This window comes from Panthera leo, chromosome A3 (genome assembly GCF_018350215.1).
Source record: "Panthera leo isolate Ple1 chromosome A3, P.leo_Ple1_pat1.1, whole genome shotgun sequence".
NCBI classification, from domain to species: Eukaryota; Metazoa; Chordata; class Mammalia; order Carnivora; family Felidae; genus Panthera; species Panthera leo.
Window position 1 is genome coordinate 113,970,120 of NC_056681.1, and position 26,296 is coordinate 113,996,415.

General features: G+C 37.3%; 1 protein-coding gene across 5 annotated transcripts in view; it reads left to right on the top strand.

The window, feature by feature from the left end:
- MEMO1 (mediator of cell motility 1) overlaps positions 1 to 26,296 on the top strand; it is a 125,291-nt gene that overhangs the window by 39,303 nt on the left and 59,692 nt on the right. For all 5 annotated transcript variants that reach the window (XM_042933308.1, XM_042933307.1, XM_042933304.1 and 2 more), the window contains one exon: positions 20,167 to 20,248. In XM_042933308.1, the coding sequence (XP_042789242.1) occupies positions 20,167 to 20,248 (82 nt within the window). Of the gene's footprint in view, positions 1 to 20,166; positions 20,249 to 26,296 lie in introns of those variants that run through there.

The following is a 26,296-nucleotide window of genomic DNA, read 5'->3' on the forward strand; positions in this document are numbered from 1 at the left end:
CGATTCAAATAAGGCTTATATGTTGCAAGTGGTTAATATGTCTCATAAGTATTTAAAAAATATATTATTATTATTAAAAAAATATTTCTTTAGAGCAGTTTTAGGATCACAGCAAAATTGAATAGAAGAGGTAGAGATTTACCATATTTGATGTCTGTTTGTTCAGCCACCATTTGTTGAAAAGACTCTTCTTAATTTTATTGACTCCTTTCTTTTGTCGAAGATCAGATGACTATATTTCCGGGTGTCTATTTTTGGGCTCTCTATTCTGATCCATTGCTGTATTTGTTTTTTAGCCAATATCATTCTGTCTTGACTACTGTAGCTTTATCGTAAGTCTTAATGTTGGGTAGCAGCAGTTGTCCTCCAACTTTGTTCTCCTTCAATATTATGTTGGCTTTTCTTGGTCTTTTGCCTCTCCATGAAATAAATATTCAGAATGAGTTTGTTGATACCCACAAAATAACTTGCTGGGCTTTTGATTGGGATGCATTGAATCTGTAGATTAAATTGGGAAGAACTGACATCTTGTTAATGTTGAGTCTTCCTATCCATGAACATGGAATATGTTTCCATTCATTTATTTAGTTCTATGGTTTCATTTATCAGAATTTGTAGTTTATTTCATGTAGGTTTTATACAGTTTTGTTAGTTTCATACCCAAGTATTTCATCTTTTTTTTTTTTTTTTTTGTATTAATATAAATGTTACTGTGTTTTCATTTCAAATTCCACTTGTTCATTGCTGGTATATAGAAAAGCAGTTGACTTTTGTATTTTAACCTGTGTTCTGCAACCTTGCTATACTTGCTCATTTATTTCAGGAGTTGTTACTGATTCTTGTGGATTTTTTTACATAGATGATCATGTCATTTGCTTAGATGGACAGTTTTTATTCTTTTTTTTTCCCCGATCTGTATACCTTTTCTTTTCTTGTCTTTTCCAGTTTAATGTCAAAGAGCTGGGGTACCTGGGTGGCTCAGTCGGTTGAGCGTTGAACTTTGGCTTAGGTCATGATCATATAGTTCATGACTTCGAGTCCCATGTTAGATTCTGTGCTGATAGTGTGGAGTCTGCTTCCAATTTTCTGTCTCCTTCCCTCTCTGCCCCTCCCATGCTTGGACTCTCTCTCTCAGAAATAAATAAATGTAAAAAAAAAAAAAAAAGAAAGAAAAGCTGTGATGAAGAGACTTTTTGCCTCCTTCCTGATGTTATGTCTTTTCAAATCTACACATTCCCTTTCCATCTCACTCTGTTTTTTCTTTTTTTTTTTCCTTGCAATTTTGTTTTGTTGTTGAAGAGACTGGGTCTTTTCTTTTTTAGAGATTCTTGCAGGCTGGATCTTTGTAACTCCATCTCTGGGATGGTGTTCAACATGTTCTTCTGTCACATTTATTTTATAAAAATTGTTAATTAGATCTAGAGCAGCATTGTCTAGTATAAATTAAAAGAAAGCCATAAATTTGAGCCACATATTGGTAATTTGAATTCTTTCTGGTATCCACTTTAAAAACATAAAACAGGAGAAATTGGCTATTTATTTATTTATTTATTTATTTTAATGTTTTTATTTATGTTTGAGACAGAGAGAGACAGTGTGAGCGGGGAGGGGCAGAGAGAGAGGGAGACAACAGAATCCAAAGTAGGTGCCAGGCTTTCAGCTGTCAGCACAGAGCCCAACGCGGGGCTCGAACTCACAGATTATGAGATCATGACCCGAGCTGAAGTCAGACGCTTAACTGACTGAGCCAGCCAGGCGCCCCGAGAAATTGGTTTTAATATATTTTATCCCACTTACTATATCCAAAATATTATTTCAACATGAAGCCAGCATAACTATTGATGTATTTTACATTTTTTGTACTAAATCTTAGAAATCTGGTGTATATTTTACACTTATATCACATCTCAATTAGAATTAGCTACAATTGCAAGTGCCTAGTAGCCACATGGAGCTAGTGACTCCTGTAGTGAACAACACAGATTTAGGGACTAGATCAGACTTAGGGTTTTTGTTTTTGTTTTTGTCAGACAGTAGGGAATTGCCTGATTGTCTCTCTTTGGTGATACCGGTAGCCATTCGTGATCACTGTTTAGATCTAATAATTTATTAGGACTTGTGAAGTGGTGGCAGTTTTTAATCATTCTACCCTCATTTATTATCCATAATATTTCTCTAAGAGGATATTTCCTGTCCTCAATTAATCTAGTTACTTGAAGGAACAGTTCATTTAGAAAAAGTGGGATAAGTAATGCTTGATCCTTTTCCTTTGTTTACCAGTTATCAAAATAATGAATTGGTTCCTTAGCATTAGGATAAAAGATACCTTTGGATACAGGTGACCAGCAAAAAAAAATTTTTCAAGTGTCATTGTGAACTCATAGACTTAAAAGATACTCAGTTTGTCCCATCTTTTAGTCAGTTGGAGTCTCTTTAAGCTAACTCTTGAGTCCTCTAGACATGGCCCTAATAGTCTTTGATAACTTTCCTGCATTGTGGTATATTAGTCTGTATTATCTAGAAAAACATAACCAAAAGGATATATGCATATATATAGAAAGAGATTTATTATAATAAATTCGCTTATGAATTTTAGAGGCTCACAAGTTTCAAGATCTGTGCTTAGCATCTGGAGGCCCAGGAGAGCTAGTGGTGTATGTATTTCTGGTCCAGCTCAAGACTCAGGAAGAGCCAGTGTTGTTTTTTGGTTTTAGTCTGAAGGAAGGAAGAAAACTAGTGTACCAGCCTGAAGTCTGTCAGGCAGGACGAATTCCATCTTACTTGTGAGGGTGTCAGCTTTTTTGTTCATTCTGGCCTTCAAATGATTGGATAGGGCTCCCCACATCAGGGAGGGCAATTTGCTTTACTTAGTCTACAATTTCAAATGTTAATCTCATTCAGAAACATCCTGACAGACAAACCCAGAATAGTGTTTGAACAAATGTCTGGGCATCCTGGCAGTCAAGGAGTCATATAAAATTAACCATCATATCTGGGATAAGATGTTCCAGGCTCATTTTACATTTCCTGCCCCAGATGTAGAATCTGCCATTTTTCCAAAGAACCTCAGTCTTTACTGTCTTAAAGTCAAAGTGTCAAAGTCTTATAAATAATGCTGGCAATTAATAAATGAACTCTGGTTATTCTTTTGATGATGAAAACACATTAAGATTCATAAATTTAAAAGCTTTATGTTAAAAGGCTTTGTTTTAGGATTTTTATCAAGGTGTAATTTTTTTGGGCACCTGGGTGGCTCAATCTGTTGGGTGTCTGACTTGATTTCAGTTCATGTCATGATCCCAGGGTTGTGGGATCAAGCCCTGTGTCTGGCTCCACGCTGAGCTTGGAACCTGCTTGGGATTTTCTGTCCCTCTCCCTCTGTCCCTCTTCCCTGCTCATGCTCATTCTCTCTCACAAAATAAATAAATAAACATTAAAAAAAAGTTGTAATTTCTTAAGCATCATTTGTCTTATATATTTCTTTTTTTGTATTTCTTTTCTTTTGGGAAAGAGGTCTTGGTATCTGCTCTGTCTCTCCTATGTTGATCTTTTTCTTTCTTTTTTTCTTTCTCTCTCTCTCTCTCTCTTTTTGTGAGCTATACACCCAATGTAGGGCTTAAACTCATGACCCTGAGATCAAGAGTTGCATTCTCTGCTGACTGAGCCAGACAGGTACCCCCTATGTTGATCTTTTTTAAGTTTCTGATAGAACACTCAAGAAAAGCATAGAATGAAAGCTGATAGTCTAGAGCTATACCTAGTAAAATGTATACAAGTGATTGGTAAGTATCTTTAAGCATGAATCTAAATAATTCTACCTCTTAGTATATTATAATAACCTAGAATTATAGACATAATTGAGTTTACTCTCTTCATTTTATAGAAAAGGAAACTGAAGCCTAGATCTGTGGAAATGTTAGTACTTTAACCTGGATCACTTGCTTCTTAGAGTAGGTACTGTGCTGAGTAGGACAGCTTCACAGCTCAGAGACAGACCAGCGTGGCCAAGAATCTTGGCATTGCCCTTTACTGGCTATATGAACTTGAGGAAACTCTGGTGTTCTTGTTTGTTTGTAAGCTAAAAATAATAGTGACTGTGTCATAGGATTGCTATGACAGTTAACCAAGAATAACATTTTAAGGAACCCAGTACTGTGCCTGTCACATTGTAGGTACACTAAATTCTGGCTGTTCCTCTACTCCCATTTTGTAGTTCTTTCTGCCTTATTACCTCCTTTTTGAATTAAACATCAAGTATATCTAAAGTAGCTGAAAACAGTGTTTTTGTTGTATTTTTTTACAGTGTTTGTAGTTTGTTTAATAGATTTTTTTCTTTAGTAGAATAAAAAAAGTTTATTCTGGCCTTCTGAATTTTTCTGGATGACAGTTACTGAAGTTCATGTTGAGAAGATTTTACTTTTCATTTTGAAGTACTTATCCAAAACAACTTTTGTTGTTATACCCCCATTTATCATAATTATTGAATATTAAACACAAATGTTTTAAATAATACTTTGTGTCATTCAGGTAGAAGGTGATCATGTTCATGCTTGTATTCTGCTGCAGCAAACAGGACAGTTCAGAATGACTATAATTAATAGGTGTTTAAGAGTTGCTTTGATGTCCTTAGATGAAAGCTTTGCTACCATTACCAAATGCTAGTATTTTAAATTATCACTCTCCTTTTTAACATGAACTATTGATGGGGCGCCGGGCTGGCTGGGTCAGTGGAGCATGTGACTCTTGATCTTGGGGTTGTGAGTTCCAGCCCCACGTTGGGTGTAGAGATTACTTACAAATAAAATCTTTAAGGGACGCCTGGGTGGCTCAATTGGTTAAGTATGTGAATCTTGATTTTGAGGTCATGATCTCATGGTTCATGAGTTCAAGCTCTATGTAGGGCTTTGTGCTGGCAGCCTGGAGCCTGCTTGGGATTCTTTGTCTCCCTCTCTCTCTACCCCTCCCCTGTTTGTTATCTCTTTCTGTCAAAAATAAACATTAAAAAAATCTTAAAAAACTGGTATGAACTATTGGCTTGAGTTCTATAGAACCACGTACAGGATTGTTAATATCTAATACATGTTTAATTTGAATGTGTAGAGAAAAATCTTAGAAACTATCTTCCAAAAAATGCCCTCTCATATTCATTTTGGTTGCCATCTATTCCAAAAGCATGCTTAAAAAATGTTGACTTTCCCATGACAGCAAAGATAACTTACTTTGTTGGGAGGTTTAAACATATGATTGCTAATGCCTAAGGTTCTATTTCATAAAGTGAGTGAATTGATGTATTTGAGGTGTTGGAGATTTCAGATTGGGAGACATAGAGACCTTTTTTTTTTTTTTTTTTAATCAAAAAAAGGCAATGATAGCTGCTTTCAACTCTTCTTGGAGTGGTTTTCATTTGCCGTCTCCATTTTCTTGTAACTTCTCTGGTCTTTCACTACTTGTAATTTAATGTTTACCCCCAAATACTGAAAACTAATTGCCCTAGGGTTACTGATTTCTCATACTCACCAAATACATTGACTAGCATTTTCTCTGTTCTCATTGTGCTCATTCATTACAGTGCATCAAATTCTGTTTACATTGAAAATTTTAACTCTTTGCTTTCACTGTACTGTATTTTCCCTCTGTCTCTTGAGCTGCACCTCATTTTTCTTTCTCCCTGGCTCAACTTCTTACTTGCGTGCTCAAGTGTCTGTATCCAAAGACTTATGTTTTTAGCAGTTGTGCTGTCATCAATAGTTTGTGCATATTAAGATTGCTCAGCCATTCTCATCTTTCACCACTGATTAAATGGCTCTGAAATATACGTTTCTGTCATTCATGCTTTTTTCTGCACTTAAGGCTCTTACTCTTTACCAGCTAGACATCTTACCTAGTTGTCTTTCTGCCTCCTAAAACTTTCAGTGTGTCCAAGTCAAAGTCTTCATCTTAGAAAAGACTTCGTGGTCTTCCTTAATTGTCATTGGTATTGGTACTGTTGTTTTTCCTGTCCCCAACATAGTCATCATTGACTCACTCACCCCCTCCAATTTATTTTGATACAGGGGTCTACCAATTCTGATTTTGGGAAATGCTGGCTTATAGAGCTAAGGTTGGTTGAGTGGTTGTCTGTTTGTCTGTCTGTCTATCTATCTATCTATCTAATTGGCCTAAGTGCAGAGGGGGTTTGGGAAGGAGTTTTTATTTCTTTAGTTGAATTTTTCTGGTGGCCGTGGTTTAAAAGAAGGTGCCAGTGATATTGTCTAAGACCTCTTAAAGGTACGAGTTCTTGAGCATGGCTGAGGCTTTCAAAACTTTTATGGTATGATCTTCTGGGAATGGGGAGAGGACGCGACCTCTTTAAACCCAAATATTCTTCAATCTGGGAAGCTTTTACCTTAATACATTTGCTTTAGTGATAGTTAAGTGAAAACAATCCAAAGGGATATGGAAAGGTTTGGTAGAGTGGCTGTACACGTACAGCTCACTTTCCATGTTTAACCACAGCCCTTAGTTTTCAAAGTTAGTTTTCCTCCTAAATTACCCATCTGTGAACTCCTTGGAAAGCCTTTTATCTTTGTGGCCATTATGCCTGACTACCTTTCCTTTTCGTGTGTATCTGATACCTGACATGCCCATCTCTTAGTGCACATTAGGTGTGTTTTCTTGGCTAGTTAGCAAGGAAGAACTTGCTGGGATTCTTTTTGTTTACATCTTATGGTTGCAAAATCAGAAACATAATTCTAGACGGATGAGCTGGCACATGCACTACCAATGCTTAGTGAAAAAACAGGCCTCAAACATGCCACAACAAAAGCACAAAAACAAAAATTGCATTAGATTATAGTTAATTACTTCAAAAAGCAACTTGGCTTCTCTACATTGTCTGGTAAATGATGGCTGAAAGAGTTAGAGTGGAGAATAACTCAAATCCCTTGCAGGACAAGTGAGAAAAACAACCAACCAACCTGAAACTATTATGTTTTATATATTACATAAAGGAAGATACTAATAAGGTGTTTAATGTCCTCTTTTCTTGTCTGGAATGTTTGCAAAAATTTTTTTAAAGTTTATTTATTTTGAGAGAGAGAACACGAGCAGGGGAAGGACAGAGAGAGGGAGAGAGAGAGAGAGAGAGAGAGAGAGAGAGAGAGAGAGAGAGAATCCCAAGCAGGCTCTACACTGCCAGCGCAGAACCTGATGCAGGGCGCGAACTCATGAACATGAGATCATGACCTGAGCAGAAACCAAGAGTTGGACTCCTAACCGACTGAGCCACCCAGGTCCTCCTAGAACGTTTTCTTGCTCTCTGTTTATACCTTTCAGAAATAGGGTAGGGAAGTGAAATAAGAAGGGGAAATCCCCTTTTGCTAGTGGGGGAAATCTTGTCAAATTGGTCCATGTGTATGTATCCTAATGCTTTAATGTATCTTTTCTTGGTCAATGGCAATTTTTAGCAGTGGGTTTTATTTAACTTAGATTATTAATATAGGTATTGTCTTAGGTCTAACAATGGTTTGTTAGTTGGGTTTAGCGTTTAGAGGCTTTTTGCCCCATGTCAATAAACAGATATCTGCAGCATCATTTTTTTTTTTTTCTTTTTCTTTTTTAATGCCTGGCTCCAACCTATTATCTTGAGACAAAGAATTGCATGCTCCACTGACTGACCCAGCCAGGCGTCCCATGCAGCATCATTTTACAAAAGTTATTTTTAATTGAGGAGTTCCTGGGTGGCTCAGTCAGTTAAGCGTCTAACTCTTGATTTCAGCTCAGGTCATGATCTCATGGTTCATGAGTTTGAGCCCCACGTTGGGCTCTGTGCTGACAGGTGGAGCCTGCTTGGGATTGCCTGTCTCCCTATCTCTCTTCCCTTCTCCTGCTCATGTTTTCTTTCCCTCTCTCAAAATAAATAAACATTAAAAAAAAAAGAGGGGCACTGTGTGGCTCAGCCAGTTAAGTGTCTGACTTTGGCTTAGGTCATGATCTCGCAGTTCATGAATTCAAGCCCGGCGTCGGGCTCTGTACTGACAGCTTGGAGCCTGGAGCCTGCTTCGGATTCTGTGCCTCCCTCTGTCTCTGCCCCTCCCCTGCTTGCACTCTGTCTCTCTGTCTCTCTCTCTCAAAAATAAATAAACATTAAAAAAAAAGTATTTAAAAAGTATTATTATTATTATTTTTTTTAAGAGAGAGAGACACACACAGAATTTGAGCGGGAGAGAGGCAGGGAGAGAGGGAGGCACAGACTCCGAAGCAGGTTCCAGGCTCTGAGCTGTCAGCACAGAGCCCGATGTGGAGCTCGAACCCATGAACGGGGTGATCATGATCTGAGTTGAAGTTGGATGCTTAACTGACTGAGCCACACAAGTGCCCCTAAAAAATTATTTTTAATTGACATGTGGTTGACATAAAATATTAGCTTCAGGTATAGAATATAGTGATTCAACAATTATATACTTTACAAAATGTTCACCACGATAAGTGTATTATAGTAATGTTGACTATATTCCCTATGCTGCATTTTTCATCCTTGAGACTTATTTATTTATAACTGGAAGTTTGTACCTCTAATACCTTTCACCCATTCCACCTATCCCTCCACTCCTCTCCCCTTTGGCAACACCAGTTTGTTCCCAATATTTATGAGTCTATTTCTCTCTTTCTTCTCTTTCTTTTTTATTTTTATTTTTTTAGCGTTTATTCACTTTTTGAGAGACAGAGACAGAGTGTGATCAGGGCAGGAGCAGAGAGAGAGGGAGACAGAGAATCCAAAGCAGGCTCCAGGCTCTGAGCTGTCAGCACAGAGCCTGATACAGGGCTCGAACTCACGAACAGTGAGATCATCACCTGAGCTGAAGTCGGATGCTTAACTGACTCAGCCACCCAGACGCCCCTTTCTTTATTTTTTTAAGAAATTTATTTAAGAGAGAGAGAATGCATGCAAGTGAGTGGAAGAGGGACAGAGAGAGAAGGAGGGGGAGAGAGAATCTCAAGCACATGGAGCCCATTGCAGGGCTCAGTCTCATGAACCATGAGATCATGACCTGAGCCTAAATCAAAAGTTGGACGCTTAACTGACTGAGCCACCCAGGTGCTCAGTCTGTTTCTCTTGGGTCTGTTTCTAGCCACCCAGTCTGTTTCTCTTTTGTTGTTGCTGCCTGTTCATTCATTTGCTTTGTTTTTTAGATTCTGGATATAAGGGAAATGATAAAGGTGTTTGTCTTTCTCTGGAGTATTTCACTTCCCATAATACCCTGTAGGTCTATCATGTTGTCACGAATGGCAAGATTTCATTTTTTTTTTTTTTTTAATGGAGCATTATTCCATTGTGTATACATACCACATCTTCTTTATCTATTCAGTAATTCATGGAACTTAGGTTGCTTCCGTATCTTGGTGCAGCATCATTGTTTATAACTTCATGTTATTATGTTATATGAATGCACCATCTTTTTTTGTACTCAGTTTTTGGATAGGTGGTACATGTACATAGTACAAAATGTGAAAGATACAAAAAAAGTACCCAGTGAGAAGTATAATTTCGCTCTACTCTTAGTCAGGATGCAGTTACTTTTATCCATTTATTTCATGTTCGTCCAGAAATATTTTACATAATCACATATGTGCACATACAAAATGACAACATATTATACCTTCTCTTCTGTACAGTGCTTTTCTTTTTCTTCTGAATTAAGACATCTCCCATAGGGATTCATAAAAATTTGCATCACTGGTTAACATTTGTTTAGTCTTCTACTTCATGGATTTACTATGATTTATTTTTAATCAGGCATTTCTTTTGTTTGTTTGGTTGGGTTTTTTTGGTGGACACTTAGATTGTTTCAGATCTATTGTTCTATCAGTTCACAAATAGGCAGTCATATTACACGTTTCATTTGATGTAGTCCACTGGGCCTGATCTACTTTTTCTGGTTAAACTCTGTAAGTGAAAGCTCTTGGAGAAGAAGATCTGTATTACACAGAATAAGATGAGAATGTGGTAATGTCTGTAAATTGGTTTTGGGGTGGAAATATGTGAAAAGTGAAAATTCTGACTTTTCCTTTTAAACTTTTTCTTTTTTCTTTCTTTCTTTCTTTCTTTTTTTTCTTTTGGTGAAGGAAGTGTTACCTTAGTCCTGATTCTATCCAATAAGGCAGACTTGTTTTATTTTTCTACAGATTATGTTTTTGGATTTGCTATCAAAGTATCCAGATTCACTAGTATCAGTCAACTGACTGGTTATAACCCAAAGAAACATTAGAAAAAGGAAGAAAAACACACTAGTTGCAATTGGAAGAAAATGATTCTTGGTTAGATACACATTAAGTATTATGGACCCAATTTTAAGCATTTCTATCATTTTAGGTGGTTGCCTTTTATGAGTCAGGTTCATATTTCCTCAGTAGAATACCTGACTCTGTGTTAGAGGATAAACGTGGTATATCTTCTTGAAGCCTCCATTTAAATTGCAAATAGGAGGATGGGAGTTTTGAGATTACAAGTAGTTATTCCTATTACTATAGTAATACAAATATAAATGTCATGAATTTTTGGACTAAAACAGAAGATTTAAGAGGGAATTTGAATTTGTGTATCACCTAGTTTCTAAGAATCTGAGTTGACTTTGTCATCAAGGTTATTTTGAGAGCAAAAGCTGGAGAGGCATTGATCCTAATGGGAGGCTAGAAACACCATTAAAAATAAACTTATGTAAATTTTAAGAAACAATGAAAGTTACAGCTTTAAAGTAGTTTGGAGGTAAAAGTTCGTCCATTTATATTTTGCTAATTTAAAGATGATGTGATTTTTTTTTTTTTTTTTTTTATGGTGATGAAAAAATCTCAGTTGTAAACCTTCCAAGAGCCTGTTTGGCCACATTCATTCATATAGCATGGGCAAATAAACTCATGTATGGCAGTGCGCCTAACATTTTAATGTGTATAGGAGTCCCCTGGAGAGCTTGTTAAAATCTTGTTTAAAAAAATGTCTTCATCCCCTGAGATTGCAATGATAATGGCTTTGTGATGCTCTGTGGTAAGACCTAGAGATCTCTTTCTTAGGTAAACACATCAGATGATTCTGGTCTGTAGACGACTTTTTGACTATTGAAGGAGAAACCCCATTAGTTAGAAAATTTAATGGTAGGAGCATGTCAAAATCTTCAGGATTGTAATTTAAAACAGCAGCATGATGCAGCATAATACGCTTGATTTTGAATTGAACTTGTCTTCTGTAAAGGCCTATAGATAGTAGTTGTTTGCTGAACATTGGTAATGGGAAACTTGTGACTGGCAAGAATCACGTTGCTGTTCTACCATCCAAGTAGAAATAAGTATCTTAGAAGTCCAAATACATTTTTCTTAGAAGTTAACTAACATTTCTTTGGTTAAAGACATAGAATATTTAATTTAATTTGAAATGCCAAATATAAGGGCATTAGATTTTAATTTTTATCAAATGGGGGCATGAATTAAATTACTTTATCTTTCAAAATATTACTTTGAAGGGAATGGTGAGGTTTTGGTGAAATAGGCATTGTCATACATATAATTATGAACAGATGCAATTTTGGGTCACATTTTGTTTTAAGTTTATTTTGAGAGAGAGAGCAAGAGTGAGAGCGTCTGTGTGAGTGTGGGAGGGGTAGAGAGAGGGAGCGAGAGAATCTCAAGCAGGCTCTGTGCTGTCAGCGCTGGTCCCGCTGTGGGTTTTGATACCATGACCTGTGAGATCATGACTTGAGCTGAAATCAAGAGTTGGATACACAACTGGCTGTGCCACCTAAGTGCCCTCATTTGTTAGGGATAGGGAATTTGTTTATAAATGGAGAATGGGAGTAGGAATAGACAATGCAAATTCATAGACTGTTAAAGAGATTACTGCCAAACCTATTTTCAGATGGCAGTTTTCTGTGTGACCTGGAGGGAGAAATACACTGTTATCCTCCAAATTTGCAACCTTTTTAGATATGAAATGCCAATGGAATTGGTATTAACTGTGAAAATTGTGAGAAACTGTATATGAGTGGGTAGAAGAGTGGGATGTAATTTCCGGTTGGCCAAATATAAGAGTTTGTTGGTACACACTAAACATTTATTTGAATGATTAATTGCTCTAATGCAATTGTATTCTGAATTACAGAGTTTTAAAAATGTAAGTAAATTCTTAAAATGTTTAAATAAATTGGTGGATAATAAGGAATCCAAGATATTTGGATTTGGCCTAAACTTTAAGGTTTTTATTAAAGAGAATAATCATTGTTCTTCACAGCAAAGGTTTCTTTTGGGTTGATTTAGTAATGCTCTGGATAGTTTTAGGTTAGATTCAGTGTGGCAGTGCCTGTGGTCCCAAGAGCATATTATTTTCTATGTGATTAGTCCTATCATAGATACATAAAAACAAATAGTATCTCTTTAGATGTATCTAAAAATAAGATACTAAGTTTTATAAACAGCATAACAATAAATTTTAGGTATGTGATTACAATACAGCATCAATAATGAGAGAAGGGATTTGGGGAGAACTGCTGAAAGTTTACTTAAAATTAAATGAGATTATTATAGTTGGTAAGGCTTCTCAAAACACTTTTCATTGTAGTGAGAAGCAGTGGTCCCAAATGTTGGTCTTTGATGAATATAATTTTTGCTGTTCTGCAATAAAAGGAAAAAATCAGAACATTGTAGTGAGTGTAGTTTTTATAGTGCCTACTGTATTTCATCAATTTTAAGATGTATATATTCCCACATTTTAACATTTCTGAAATTGATATGTTTTATAATCAATGGCACCTTGACATTATTGTTGGTTGTGAAATAGTTGCCACTGTCTGCATATATGTGAACTCAAGAATTCATTCTGCTTCTATGACTGGACACCTGTGACCCCTTGATGTTTTAGTTAACATAGCATTTAAGGACCATTTGTGGAAGAGATTACCATTCCTGGGTTGTCTTCTGAAACCTTTCGTTAGTTACATCTTCTGGTGACACTTTTCATAAGATCAAGAAATGTATGGCGTGGGAACTTGGACAGTTTGTGTCAGTTTTTTGGACACGAGTCCCAGAGACAATAGAAGAACACTTTTACAAGAAATATTTTAAGGCACCTGGGTGGCTCAGTTGGTTGAGCTTTGGACTCTTGATTTTGGCTCAGGTCATGATTCAAGGGCTGTGGGATTGAGCCCCATGTCGGGCTCAGAGCTGAGCATGGAGCTTTCTTGAGATTCATTCTCTCTCTCTCTCTCTCTCTCTCTCTCTCTCTCTCTCTCTCTCTTCCCCTCCCTCCCTCCCCCCTCCCTCTCTCTCCCTGCTTCTTTCCCCTGCTCATGCTTACTCTCTCTTAAAAAAAAAAAAAAAAAAAAAGATAAAAAAATAAATATTGCATCACTAATTCCATAAATGGTACAGAGGATGATTTTATGGAAAAACAAAGATTACCAGTGACTGTGAGTTAAAAAGCAATTTAGATATCAGATTGTGAAGTTGAAGACATTAAGAATATTTTGAGGGGTGCTTGGGTGGCTCAGTGGGTTGAGTGACCAACTCTTGATTTTGGCTCAAGTCATTATCTCATGGGTTTGTGAGATCTAGACCCCCCCCTTCGGGCTCTGTACTGATTGCATGGAGGCCAAAATCAAGAGTCTGATGTCCAGCTGACTGAGCCACCAGGTGCTCCTGTTTTGCTTTTTAAAATATAAACATGAATGTTTCTGATAATTCATATCTCAGTAAGTTTTAAAAAGCTTTCTTAGTAAATAAATTCTAAGTGATAAGAAGCCATGTGTCCTAGTTTAATTGGGAGTATTTTTGTCTCAGTAGTACATAATGGTGCACTTTAACACTGATGCACTTTAACACTGGGTTAAGTTAAAAAGTTAAAAATTTTGACAGTATCATATATTTGTAAGGATGAAGAGAAATGCAAATTGTTGAGCCTTGCTGATGTTGGAGAAATATAATTTAAGCCAAAGTCTCTATTTTAAATGATGCACTTTAACACTGGGATTCTCTTTCTTTAACACATTCAACGAAATGTGGTTAATTTATTCAGTTTAAAGGACTGAGATAATCTTACTTTGTACTCATCTTACTTTTTGGTGTTATTTATTTTATGAAGTCATGGTGATCGTAGATAAATGGCTGATAAGTTTTAAATGTCCTTTCTTGCTAAAATAAAAATTAGTGTGTTGGTTACCCCCATTTTTTTTTGAAATTTTATTGGCCTATGAAACTCAGAGATCCAGCAGCCACTGTTATAAAAAGTCTAGCATAAATTCTTATTATTTGTAGATTTTTGATCACAGATTAGTTTTTTACTTTGAAGAGGTTTCACAGAATGATTGCTAACAAAATCTGACAGCATACTTGTGTTTGGATTTGTAGTTTTTGCTTCTGCTTTGTCTCATGTTACTTTGCCTTAACCAATCCTGTGGAATTAAGTTTACTGTGTCAATGGGCAGGTACCACTTAAAAATTAATGGTAAAAAAATTGTGGCAGTTGGTCATTCTTGATATATATGAGATACTTTGAGCAACTCTAGAAGTCTCTTCTTTTAACCAAAAATGTCTCCTTTACTAGATTGTCCTGGTGTCTGAAGTTTTTGTCTTTGAGCCATTCTTTGGATTTAAGACACCGACAGAGGCTCCATGGAGGCAGGCATCGCATCTGTCCTTTTAATGCTGTAACTGCATCATCCATTTCACTTCTTGGCGCATAAATAAGTGTTCCATAAATATTTATTCAATTAATAAATGACAGCAAAGTTATTTGTGACGTTAGAACATTATTGGTCATAACGAACCCTCTGATGTGTTAATTTATTCAGTAGAAAAAGAGAAGAGCTTACAGAACACATGAATTTTGTTCAGAGTGAGGAGACCACTGAAAGTTTTTATTTGCAAAGAAAAATATCTTATTCTTCAGCAGGCCAAACAGATAGAAAAGTGTAGAAAACCAATTTGGCTTACTCAATTACATATCTTAGAATTGTGTCAGTTGCATAGGAAGAGCAGGATTGGTTGTGTGTGTGTGTGTGTGTGTGTGTGTGTGTGTGTGTGTGTGTAGTATCTCTTTACTTTTGTCACCATGAGAATAAACTTGCTTGTGAACTTGTTTAACTCAAGAAGGATAAAAACAGAAGTGTTAATAAGTTACATTATAGTAAATACAGCCCATTATTTATTGTCTGTTTCCTAAGGAAATACCTGAGCTTTGATTCTTTGGGAACCTACTTTTAGTATCTTATCCTAAGAAGTAAATACCCATTGATCCCTTTCAGGGCAAGATCACACAGCCATTAAATAGTTTTACTAGGATTTAATAGTACTTTTGATTTTCCTACTCATTAGTGTGCCTTCAAATCCAGTGGTATTTGAAAAATAAAGCAATAGTTCATCATCATCTTGTATTAAATAAGGATACCTTATGGCCAGGTATCAGTTAGCCTCTCTGGAAGAATTCATTTTTTTACTTGACACTTTGTAGATCAACAATTAAGCAACCATATGTAATAAATAGATATGCTCAGTTATCTTATTCAAAGACAGTTAAGAAACTTGGAGTTTAGCTTTTACCTTAGGATCCTTCTGAGGAAATTGGTCTTTTAATAAAAAGACTGCTAAGAGAGCTTGATTTAGAGCTTAAAATCAGTGAAGTTGATGGCAGTAGAGTGCCTAAATTGGGAGATAATATGTTCTTTGCTTTTATCCATTATTCATTTTCTGTTTTATAAACTTTCTATAATGTGGAAATATTTAGAGCACTATTTTTTAAGTTAGTATGAAATTTGTTAGGCAGCTAAAAATTTACTTTGAAAATCTGAACTATTTTCCCTTCAGTTAATGAGATTATGTAATATAATTTTTTGGGAGTAATTGTCCTTAAATTTAAGTTTTTAGGGGTGCCTGGGAGGCTCAGTAGGTTAAGCATGTGTCTTTGGCTCGGGTCATGATCTCATGGTTTGTGAGTTCAAGTCCTGCTTTGGGCTCTGCACTGACAGTGCGGAGCCTGCTTGGGATTCTCTTTCTCTCCCCCTGTCTCTGTCTCTTCCCCACTTGCTCTCACTCTCTCAAAATAAATAAATAAACTTTAAAAAAGTTAAAATTTTTAAACAAACCACAATATTTGCTGAAATCAGAACTTTTTTGTACTTTGGTATTTTACTAATGGGGCTGTTCATTATAAACTTTTTTATGTGTATAGTCCTAAATATATATACAGAGAGATATCCAAATCAGTAGATGTTTAGTTTGAGTGGATATCAGGGAAATACAAATAAGATTTAATAAAGGGATACCATTACATACCCATAATTTGCCAAAAAGTTAAAAATTTTGACAGTATCATAGATTTGTAAGGATGAAGAGAAATGCAAATTATTGAGCATTCCTGATGTTGGAGAAATATAATTTAAGCCAAAGCCTCTATTTCAGAAAAACCTCTCTTCAAAGGTAGAAGAGAAAGAAATTTTTTTTTCCTTGAGTAAGCATTGAGCCAGAATGTGAAGCACATTACAGGCAATCTGCTAAAAGAGTGCAAAGATCTAAGGAGAGCTCACGCTTTTCTATAGCCAAGCAGATACAACCCATTACATACATGTTGTCAAGATAAATTGTAAGTAGTGCTCAAGTAAGAGAACTTGATAGCAGCATTTCTCACATGTGACTTATCCTAAATCTCTTGGTAATTGGGGTGACCATATGTATTTGTTAATTGGCTAAAAATAAACTTGAATGTTTTGCAACTTGGAGGTAGGTGGCTGGCTACTTAGTGCTCATGTCTTCCCACAGAAACTGGCAGAAAGAGGGTGCTCTCTCCTTTGGTGCAAATAACATTTCAAAGAAGTGGTTATTAGGTCCATAAGATAGTCCTGGGGTGCTGGTTAGAATCTTGCTTATTTATTTATTTGTTTGTTTTTTCATTTACACAGTTATTTACTAATTTAATTTTTTAAAAAGTAAGTTCTACATCCAACATGGGGCTTGAACTCATGACCCTGAGATCAAAAGTCTCATGATCTACTGACTGAGCCCCAGCTGGGGTGGGTGGAGGGGATAGAAGCTTATTTAGCTTTTAAAATGATTTACATATACATCTATTTCAAAGGGATAAAGAAAGAATTTACAATTACAAGCTTTCTAGAGAAAGTGCTCTAAGAAAAATGTGTGGGGTATCTCTTCCCTGTTTGATTTTATGTAGTTAATTTATTTTTAAAGCTTATTTATTTGTTTTGAGAGAGAGCATGCAAATGTGGGGAAGGGGCAGAGAGAGGGAAGAGAGAGAATTCCAGCAGGGTCCACACTAACAGTGTGGAGCCTGATGCGGGGTTCTAACTTATACACTGTGATATCATGACCTGAACAGAAAGCAAGAGTTGGATGCTTAACCAGATGACCCATATTGTATTATATTATTATATTATATTATATTATATTATATTATATTATATTATATTATAAGCAGGCTCCATACCTAATGTGGGGCTCCAACTCACGACCCTGAGATCAAAAGTCACATGTTCCACTGACTGAGCCAGCCAGGTGTCCCTCTCTTCCCTTAGTTTTAACAGGGAGAGTTAAAGCTCTCATTTTTTATGCCCTTACACTGATGGGTAAATTGATCTGGCCACTTTAGTGGGCATTTTAGTTTGCAGTGTTCTGGTAGAGTTGAAGATATGCCTACTCTATGATCCAGTACTTTTGTTTCTAGTTAAATCCCAGAGAAACTCTTAATACATGTTTATAAGAGACTTGTAACATTGAGTATTAACAGTGAAGCTGTAGAAACAACCAAATGTCTGTGAAGAGAATGAATAGGTAAATTTTGGTATGTTCACACAATACTAACAGTATTGAGAGTGAGTGAATTAGAGCTACAAACTCAACATGAATAACTTACAATGTTGAGTGACTAACTCAAATTATAAAAGAATATGCACAATATATTTATTTAATATTTTAAAACATGTAGAACAATACCTGTGCAGAGAAATGCATAGTTTTATAGGTATATATATTAGTAAAACTGTAATGCAATGAAAAACACCAAAATCAGGAAGTGGTTACCTCTAAGGAGGGAAATATATAATGGGCTCAGCAATTTTTCTACTGTGTCTGTAATATTTTATTTTTTAATAAAGGAAGATCTTAAGCAAATAAGAATGTTATATTTGGACAGTGGTTACGTGGGTGTTTGTTTTATTATTATCTGGATTCTCTTGTAATGTTTAAATATATTATGATCAAAAGCTTAAAAAAAAGAGAAAAAGGGGGCCAGAGAAATGAGTGGTAGTTGGGGGGAAATCAGTCCGCTTATTTTATATATTTGCATGTTAATAGTAATGATCTAGTCAAAAGGGACCAAGTTAGTGTAGGAAGACTGGGATAGTTACAAAAGAGCAGCGTCCTTGAGAAGAAAAACAATGGTACCCAGTGCAGAAGTAATTTGTTGGCTTTTGATAGGAGTAACGACCATTTGTTGACACAGGAGAGAAAGCAGAATAAGTGGTAGAAAGGGGAAGGAGTTCTTTTCTGAATTTAGGGTGACTAATGTCCAAGTTTGCCTAAGACTAAGAGGTTTCCCAAGATGCAGAACTTGTATTGCTAAAACTGGGAAAGTCCTGGGTAAACCAGGATGGTTGGCCATCTTCTGATTTTCTTTGACAAATTGAAAAGCATGATCATCTGGGAGTGAGAGGGGGATGAGAGTTCAAGATAAAATGGAAAGCTCTATGAAGTGATTGTCTTAAGGCTGAGAGAGCAAATTCTCTAAGTTAATGTAATATGTTTTCTGAGCTTTCCTAAGGGTCTGCTGAAGTTTATGGGCATAATTTCAAAGTTCATTTGGTTGTATTTCTTTGTTATCTCATTCAGCTATATAAGTGAAGGTACTGTGTCAAGTGGAAAGATGGTTTTAACTATGACTTTACTGTGATAGAGGAAGAGAGGTACAAGACTGAGGGCAAAGGCAAGGAAATGATTGTAGTGATGGATCATCAAGTCTCAGGCTGGGTTAAGAGGTGAAGAAGAAGAAAGGAGAGGAAGGATAGTGGGAAAAGTAACTCCATATCTGTTGGGAACGAACAGATTTCTAGAAGTGAACTGGAAAGATAGGATGTGAGGAGAGTGGGATGTTTGAAATTGAGATTTTTTAATAAAAACATTTTTTTTTTAAATTTTTGAGAGAGAGACATACACAGAGTATGAGCGGGGGAGGGGCAGAGAGAGAGAGAGAGAGAGAGAGAGAGAGAGAAGGAGGGAGGAAGTGAGACACAGAAGCTGAAGCAGGCTCCAGGCTCTGAGTTGTCAGCACAGAGCCCCATGCGGGGCTTGAACTCATGAACCACGAGATCATGACCTGAGCCAAAGTTGGACGCTTAACCAACTGAACCACCCAGGCACCCTGAAATTGAGATTTTAAAAAAATTTACTTTATTTTGTTTTTTACTTAAAATTTTTTTTAAATGCTTATTTTTGAGAGAGAGAGAGAGAGAGAGAGAGAGAGAGAGAGCGCGCATAAGTACAGATGGGGGAGGGGCAGAGAGATAGGGAGAGAGAGAGAGTCCCATGCAGGCTTCTCACTGACAGCGCAGAGCCTGCCATGGGGCTTGAACTTATAAACCATGAGATCATGACCTGAGCTGAAAGCAAGAGTTGGATGCTCAATCAACTGAGTCACCCAGGCAACTGAAATTGAGATTTTTGACATGGCATAGTCATTGGTTATTAATGTGGTCAGCGGAGTAGGGGCTGGAATGGATAGGAGGGAAAGGCACTAGGTGTGGGAGTGATCACTCCATGGATGTGATTTTAGTGACTAAAGCAAGTTTTGGCATTCTGAAAACAATCACTTGGGTATTTTCTTTTCATTTGCCAACAGTCTTTTGTTTCTTGTTTTATTTTGTTTAAACGGTGCCTCAAATTGTAGATTGAATAGTTCTGGAATGAAGATGGATATAAATAAGTAAATGGATAAAAGCAAATATTGTTTAATCAGTACATGATCTTATCTATGGCTTGCTTAGTAGTTGGTTAACTTTCAAACATTATCATCCAAGCTAATGATCCCACTGCCCATTAAGCTATTTTAGTCCTAAATAGGTTCAGTGAGGGCTTTGTGTCACATATAGTTATATATAGTACATTTCTCTGCTGACTCCAGTTTCCCTCTTTCTCTTTTTATAGGACCGCAGCTGAACGCACAGCTAGAAGGTTGGCTCTCACAAGTACAGTCTACAAAAAGACCTGCTAGAGCCATTATTGCACCGTAAGTTTTAAGGTTCTTTACCTTAAAGACATCTTTACGTGTTTCATATGTTAATTATTAATATAGAATGAGTAACTACAAATTGAACTAAATTTTTAAAAAATTAAAAAATAAATGCTATGTTGCGCTGAAGAAATTATATTTAGTCATTTTCATGATTCCTTTGGCTTCCACTTTAACTCAAGGATAAAGGAATTAGCTATTTTCTCAGGTGCAGTAATTTTAAAGTTTATTTTTGGTAATAAAACTGACTTAAAGCTGAGGGTTATTTGCAGTACATAAACTTGGTGATTTCAGATTGATGTAAATGAGTAATCTCGGTTTTAAATATTAAAAAGATCTACTTTAATTCAGCCAACTTTTTCCTTATATTAAAAAAGGTGCGTTCAACAGAATATCATGCAGTATGGAGTAGCAAACAAACCTGCGGGAGGGTTTTTTTTTTTTATTGAAGAAAATCTGTGACTATTTTGTCTTTGAATCTCAGAAGGCTTTTTAGAACTACAAGCTAACAAATAAACAGTTAACAGAGTGTCTGTATGTGATAGGAATTCAGTTCATTTTGATTTGGTTTCCAGTGTAACTTTCAAAACACATTTTTTTAAGCACATGTTAACTGTTTCCTGAGAAGAGTAAAGGTTAGTGTTTGTCCCATTTCTTTCACAGCAGTGTCTTTTCTATAACTTCTGTTGCATTAGGTTTGGTGCCCCGATAAATAAAAAATAGTGAAAATAATAATATAGCATCTACTTATTAAACAATATGAGAAATCAGTAAATACACATAAAGAGTCTACATTAATGTCTGGCACATGTAATAAGTATTCCATAAATACTAGGTATTTAATGTGCCAAACATTTCGTTAAATGCTCCATTTGTATGATCTAACTTGATCTCATTTAATAGATATAGGAGGCTGACTGTACCACTTACAAGGAATGTGACATACAAGTTACTAAATCTCTTGTGCCTTTGTCTCATTGGTAAAATTGAAATATTAATAGTACCTCCATAGGTTTTTTGATGATTAAATCAGTTAATCTTTATAAACTTTTAGCATAACTTAAACTAATAACTTAAACAAATATGTACCTGGCTAAATGCCAGGTGTTCTTAGTGCTGCTTTTTGTTTCGTTAAGATTTTTGGAGGGGCTTTATCTTAATCTTTTGTTTGGGGCATATTCCTCTGTTTCCTTAGTTTGCTTGACTCTCTGTGTTTGTTTCTATGTATGAGGTGCAGTACCCCTCTCTCCCAGTCTTGAAAGAGTGGCCTTGTGTAAGAGATGAACCTTATCTTTCAACCTTACCCTAGCTCTTGGCTGTCTCTGAAACTTTTGTGAATGTCTAAGCAGCCTGATTTATTCTTGATAAGTCCTAGTTGTTGAGAGTGTGCCACGACTTGTCAGTGTTCTGAAAGATCTCACTCAGCCCTTAGTTTCAGTCTGATTAGAAGCCAGACCCTCAGGCAGCGGCTTTTAAAGTATGCATACATAGTCCTGGAGACTGTAAACCCTGTTGGCCTCCAGACCAGGCGACCTAAAGGTGTTCTCTGGGTGACAGTGGCAAAAATCAGGGCTTCAGATGAGTGTACACGCTCCTTTCTGGGAGGTACTGGGGAACTGTAGTGAGGCTTAAGGAGAGTGTGAAGATGGTGTCCGCTGGCCTACTTTCCTTGAAAGCACCTCCGTAGCCTCTGGTTGTGTGGCCAACGTGAATGCTGCCCCTCAGGCTGAAGCTCTGGGACAAGTAAATAGGCTTGTTTCACAGAAAGACTAGGATATGTTTCAGACTGTTGTCTGCGTGGTGCCCTGGAGGTAGCCTGTCCAGAACTGTCTTTCCAATTGTTATAGCCCAACAGACCCAGAAACACAAGCCGCCTTGGCCACAAGGACCAGGTGATCGATCAAGGAGTATCCCCTGTGTAGACTGCGTGTGCCTGCCGGCTTTAGCAAGGCCACGGGAGAGTGCATGGCTGATGTGTACACATCAGCTTTTTACAGGGCCATAGGAAAGCACGATGCTGGGTCACCCTGCTGGTGCTATCAAGGCAGAGAGAGAGCACAAAAATGGCCTTGTGCCTCTGTTCTTGGAGAGAGTTCCAACAGACTCCTGCCCCTCTGGTAGATGCTTTAAGATTAGCCAGTGAATCTTCTTCACTACAGTCTAGGCACTTTGCAAACTGCTGTTTCTGTGCCAATTTCCAGAGCTACTGAGTCTGCATGTGAGCCCGTAAGAGAAGTATCTCAGTTTCTACAGCCCTTCAGGGTCTCCTGGATATGAGCCCTGTTGTTTTTCAAAGCCCGATGTTTTTGGGATTTGTCTCACTGTTACACTTCCCAAGGATTGGGGTACCTAATGTGGGGCACAAACCCTTCAGTTCTCAGGGAGAAACTCTGGATTTGTGAGAGTCCTCCTGATTGTGGGTCCCCATGCTAGGGGTCGGGTTTTGATGAGATTGTCCTATCTCTCCTCCCCATCTTAATGTGGCCCTTTTACCATTTGTTGTGAAGGAACTATTCAGTTAGTTTTCAGATCTTTTTCAGAGGGAATTGTTCCATATGTAGCTGTAGATTTGGTGTGTCCGTGGGAAGTGAGTTCAGGATCTTCCTGTGCTGCCATTTTCGACTATCCCCCTAGAGTTGCATTATGAATAAACTCACATTACTACTTTCATGGGAAAGTACTTGGGAAAAGCAGACAATAAATAATCACATGCATACATCAGAGATATATGAGTACTTGGGAAAAGCAGACAATAAATAATCACATGCATACATCAGAGATATTGTGGGTTTGGTTCCAGACCACTGCAATTAAACGAATATTGCAATAAAATGAGACCAATGAATTTATTTGTTTCCCGGTGCATATAAAAGTTATGTTTACACTGTATTCTTTTGAGTGTACAATAGCATTATATCTAAGAAAACAGTGTACATACCTTAATTAGAAAACATTCTAGGGGCGCCTGGGTGGCTCAGTCAGTTAAGCATCCGACTCTTGATTTTGGCTCAGGTCATGATCTCATGGTTTCTGAGTTTGAGCTCCACATTGGGCTCTATGCTCGCAGTGCGGAGCCTGCTTGGGATTCTGCCTTTCTCTCTCTCTGCCCTCCCTCCCTGCCCCCCCCCCCTCAAAATAAATAAATAAACTTAAAAAAAAAAAAAGAAAAAAATACTACTGAAAAATGTTTACCATTCAGTGAGTTATAATCACTGATCACAGATAACCATGTAATAACAATAAAAAAGCTTGGATTGCAAGAATTACCAAAATGTGACACAGAGTCATGAAGTGAGCAAATGTTGCAAAAATGGTGCCGATCAACTTGCTTGATGCAGGGTTGCCACAGACTTTATAGTTTGCTTAAAAAAAAACAAACAAAAAACAGTATCTGTGAAGCTCAATACAGCAAAGCACAATAAAATGCCTGTATATTCTGTATCAGATGCTAACGGGTGCTAAGAATAATAAAGCCGATCAGAGGATCAAGAGTGTGACAATATGAGTATGGAGGTGCTAGTTTATATAGAATAGTAAGAAAAGGTCTCCCCAATAAGGTAACTAACACTTGAGCCTAAATAATGCGAGAGAGAAGTTATACAGATATCCAGGGAAAGGGTTTTCCGGTTGAGGAACAGTGAGTACAAAGGCTCTGGAGCAGGATATGCTTAGTATATTTTGAGGAAAAGCACGGAGGAAGGTGTAGTTGGAGTGGCATGTACAAGGGGAACAGTAGTGGATGAGACAGGCACCAGGGGCTACATTGTAAGGAGGCTTTGTAGGCTGTTATGAAAACTTTATGTTTTATTCTAAGTGATATGGCAAGTCGTGAAAAATTTTGAGAAATGACATGACCTGACTTAGATTTGAAAAGGATTACTCTTGCTATTGTATGGATGTTTAGTTTTGTGGAAACAGGGAGTCCAGTTTCGGAGGCTTATTATAATAGCACAAGAAAGAGATGACATAGTGGCTTTGACAGGGGGCTAGTGGTGGATGTGGCGAGAAGCAGTGTCTTCCAGATGTATTTCGAAGGTAGGACCAGCAGAGTAGAAGAGTCAAGGATGACTCTTAAGTTTTGGCCTGTGAAACTGCAAACATGGAATTGATTTTATACTGTAAGGGACAAACAGAGGTAGAGGTGGGAAGTAGATTTTAAAGTGTTTTGTAGATGGCACAAAAACAGACACATAGATCAATGGAATAAAATAGAAACCCCAGAACTAGACCCACAAAAGTATGACCAACTAATCTTTGACAAAGCAGGAAAGAGTATCCAATGGAAAAAAGACAGTCTCTTTAACAAATGGTGCTGGGAGAGCTGGACAGCAACATGCAGAAGAATGAAACTAGACCACTTTCTTACACCATTCACAAAAATAAACTCAAAATGGATAAAGGACCTGAATGTGAGACAGGAAACCATCAAAACACTAGAGGAGAAAGCAGGAAAAGACCTCTCTGACCTCAGCTGCAGCAATTTCTTACTCGACACATTCCCAAAGGCAAGGGAATTAAAAGCAAAAATGAACTATTGGGACCTCATGAAGATAAAAAGCTTCTGCACTGGAAAGGAAACAATCAACAAAATTAAAAGGCAACCAATGGAATGGGAAAAGATATTTGCAAATGACATATCAGACAAAGGGCTAGTATCCAAAATCTATAAAGAGCTCACCAAACTCCACACCCAAAAAACAAATAATCCAGTGAAGAAATGGGCAGAAAACATGAATAGACACTTCTCTAAAGAAGACATCCGGATGGCCAACAGGCACATGAAAAGGTGTTCAACGTCGCTCCTTATCAGGGAAATACAAATCAAAACCGCACTCAGATATCACCTCACGCCAGTCAGAGTGGCTAACATGAACAAATCAGGAGACTATAGATGCTGGAGGGGATGTGAAGAAACGGGAACCCTCTTGCACTGTTGGTGGGCATGCAAACTGGTACAGCCACTCTGGAAAACAGTGTGGAGGTTCCTCAAAAAATTAAAAATAGACCTACCCTATGACCCAGCAATAGCACTGCTAGGAATTTACCCAAGGGATACAGGAGTACTGATGCATAGGGGCACTTGTACCCCAATGTTTATAGAAGCACTCTCAACAATAGCCAAATTGTAGAAAAAGCCTAAATGTCCCATCAGCTGATGAATGGATAAAGAAATTGTGGTTTACATACACAATGGAGTACTACGTGGCAATGAGAAAGAATGAAATATGGCCCTTTGTAGCAACGTGGATGGAAATGGAGAGTGTGATGCTAAGTGAAATAAGCCATACAGAGAAAGACAGATGCCATATGTATGTTTTCACTCTTATGTGGATCCTGAGAAACTTAACAGAAGTCCATGGGGGGGGGGGGGGAAGGAAAAAAAAAAAAAAAGGTTAGAGAGGGAGAGAGCCAAAGCATAAGAGACTCTTAAAAACTGAGAACAAACTGAGGGTTGATGGGAGGTGGGAGGGAGGGGAGGGTAGGTGATGGTCATTGAAGAGGGCATCTTTTGGGATGAGCACTGGGTGTTGTATGGAAACCAATTTGACAATAAATTTCATATATTAAAAAAAAATAAAGTGTTTTGTAGAATCTAGGATTGTATTTTGACCATGTTAATGTTTTGAGACGCCTGTTAGGTGTCTGTAAGTGGAGATCTCAAATGGGCAGCTAGATATATGAATCTGGAGTACAGAGAAGAAGGGCCAAGGCTGTGTTGATACATATATCACACTTAAAGTCTAAACAGCCTGTGGTTGTGTAGCAAGTAAAATACAGAGAAGAGGTTCAAAGACTTAAGCTCTTAGGCAAACTAATTTCATTTAGAGATCTGGATGAAGGTGAGCATTTGCAAAGGAGATACTGAAGGAAGACCAGTGGGGAAGGAGGAAAACCAGGGGCGAGTGGTGTCTGTAGGAGGCAAAAAAGGATGAAAAATGTGTCTGGGAGGAGAAAATGATCAGCAGTGTCAAATTCTGTGCCAATAGGTCAAATAAGATGAGGGCTAAGAATTGATAATTGGATTTGGCAATATGGAGATCACTG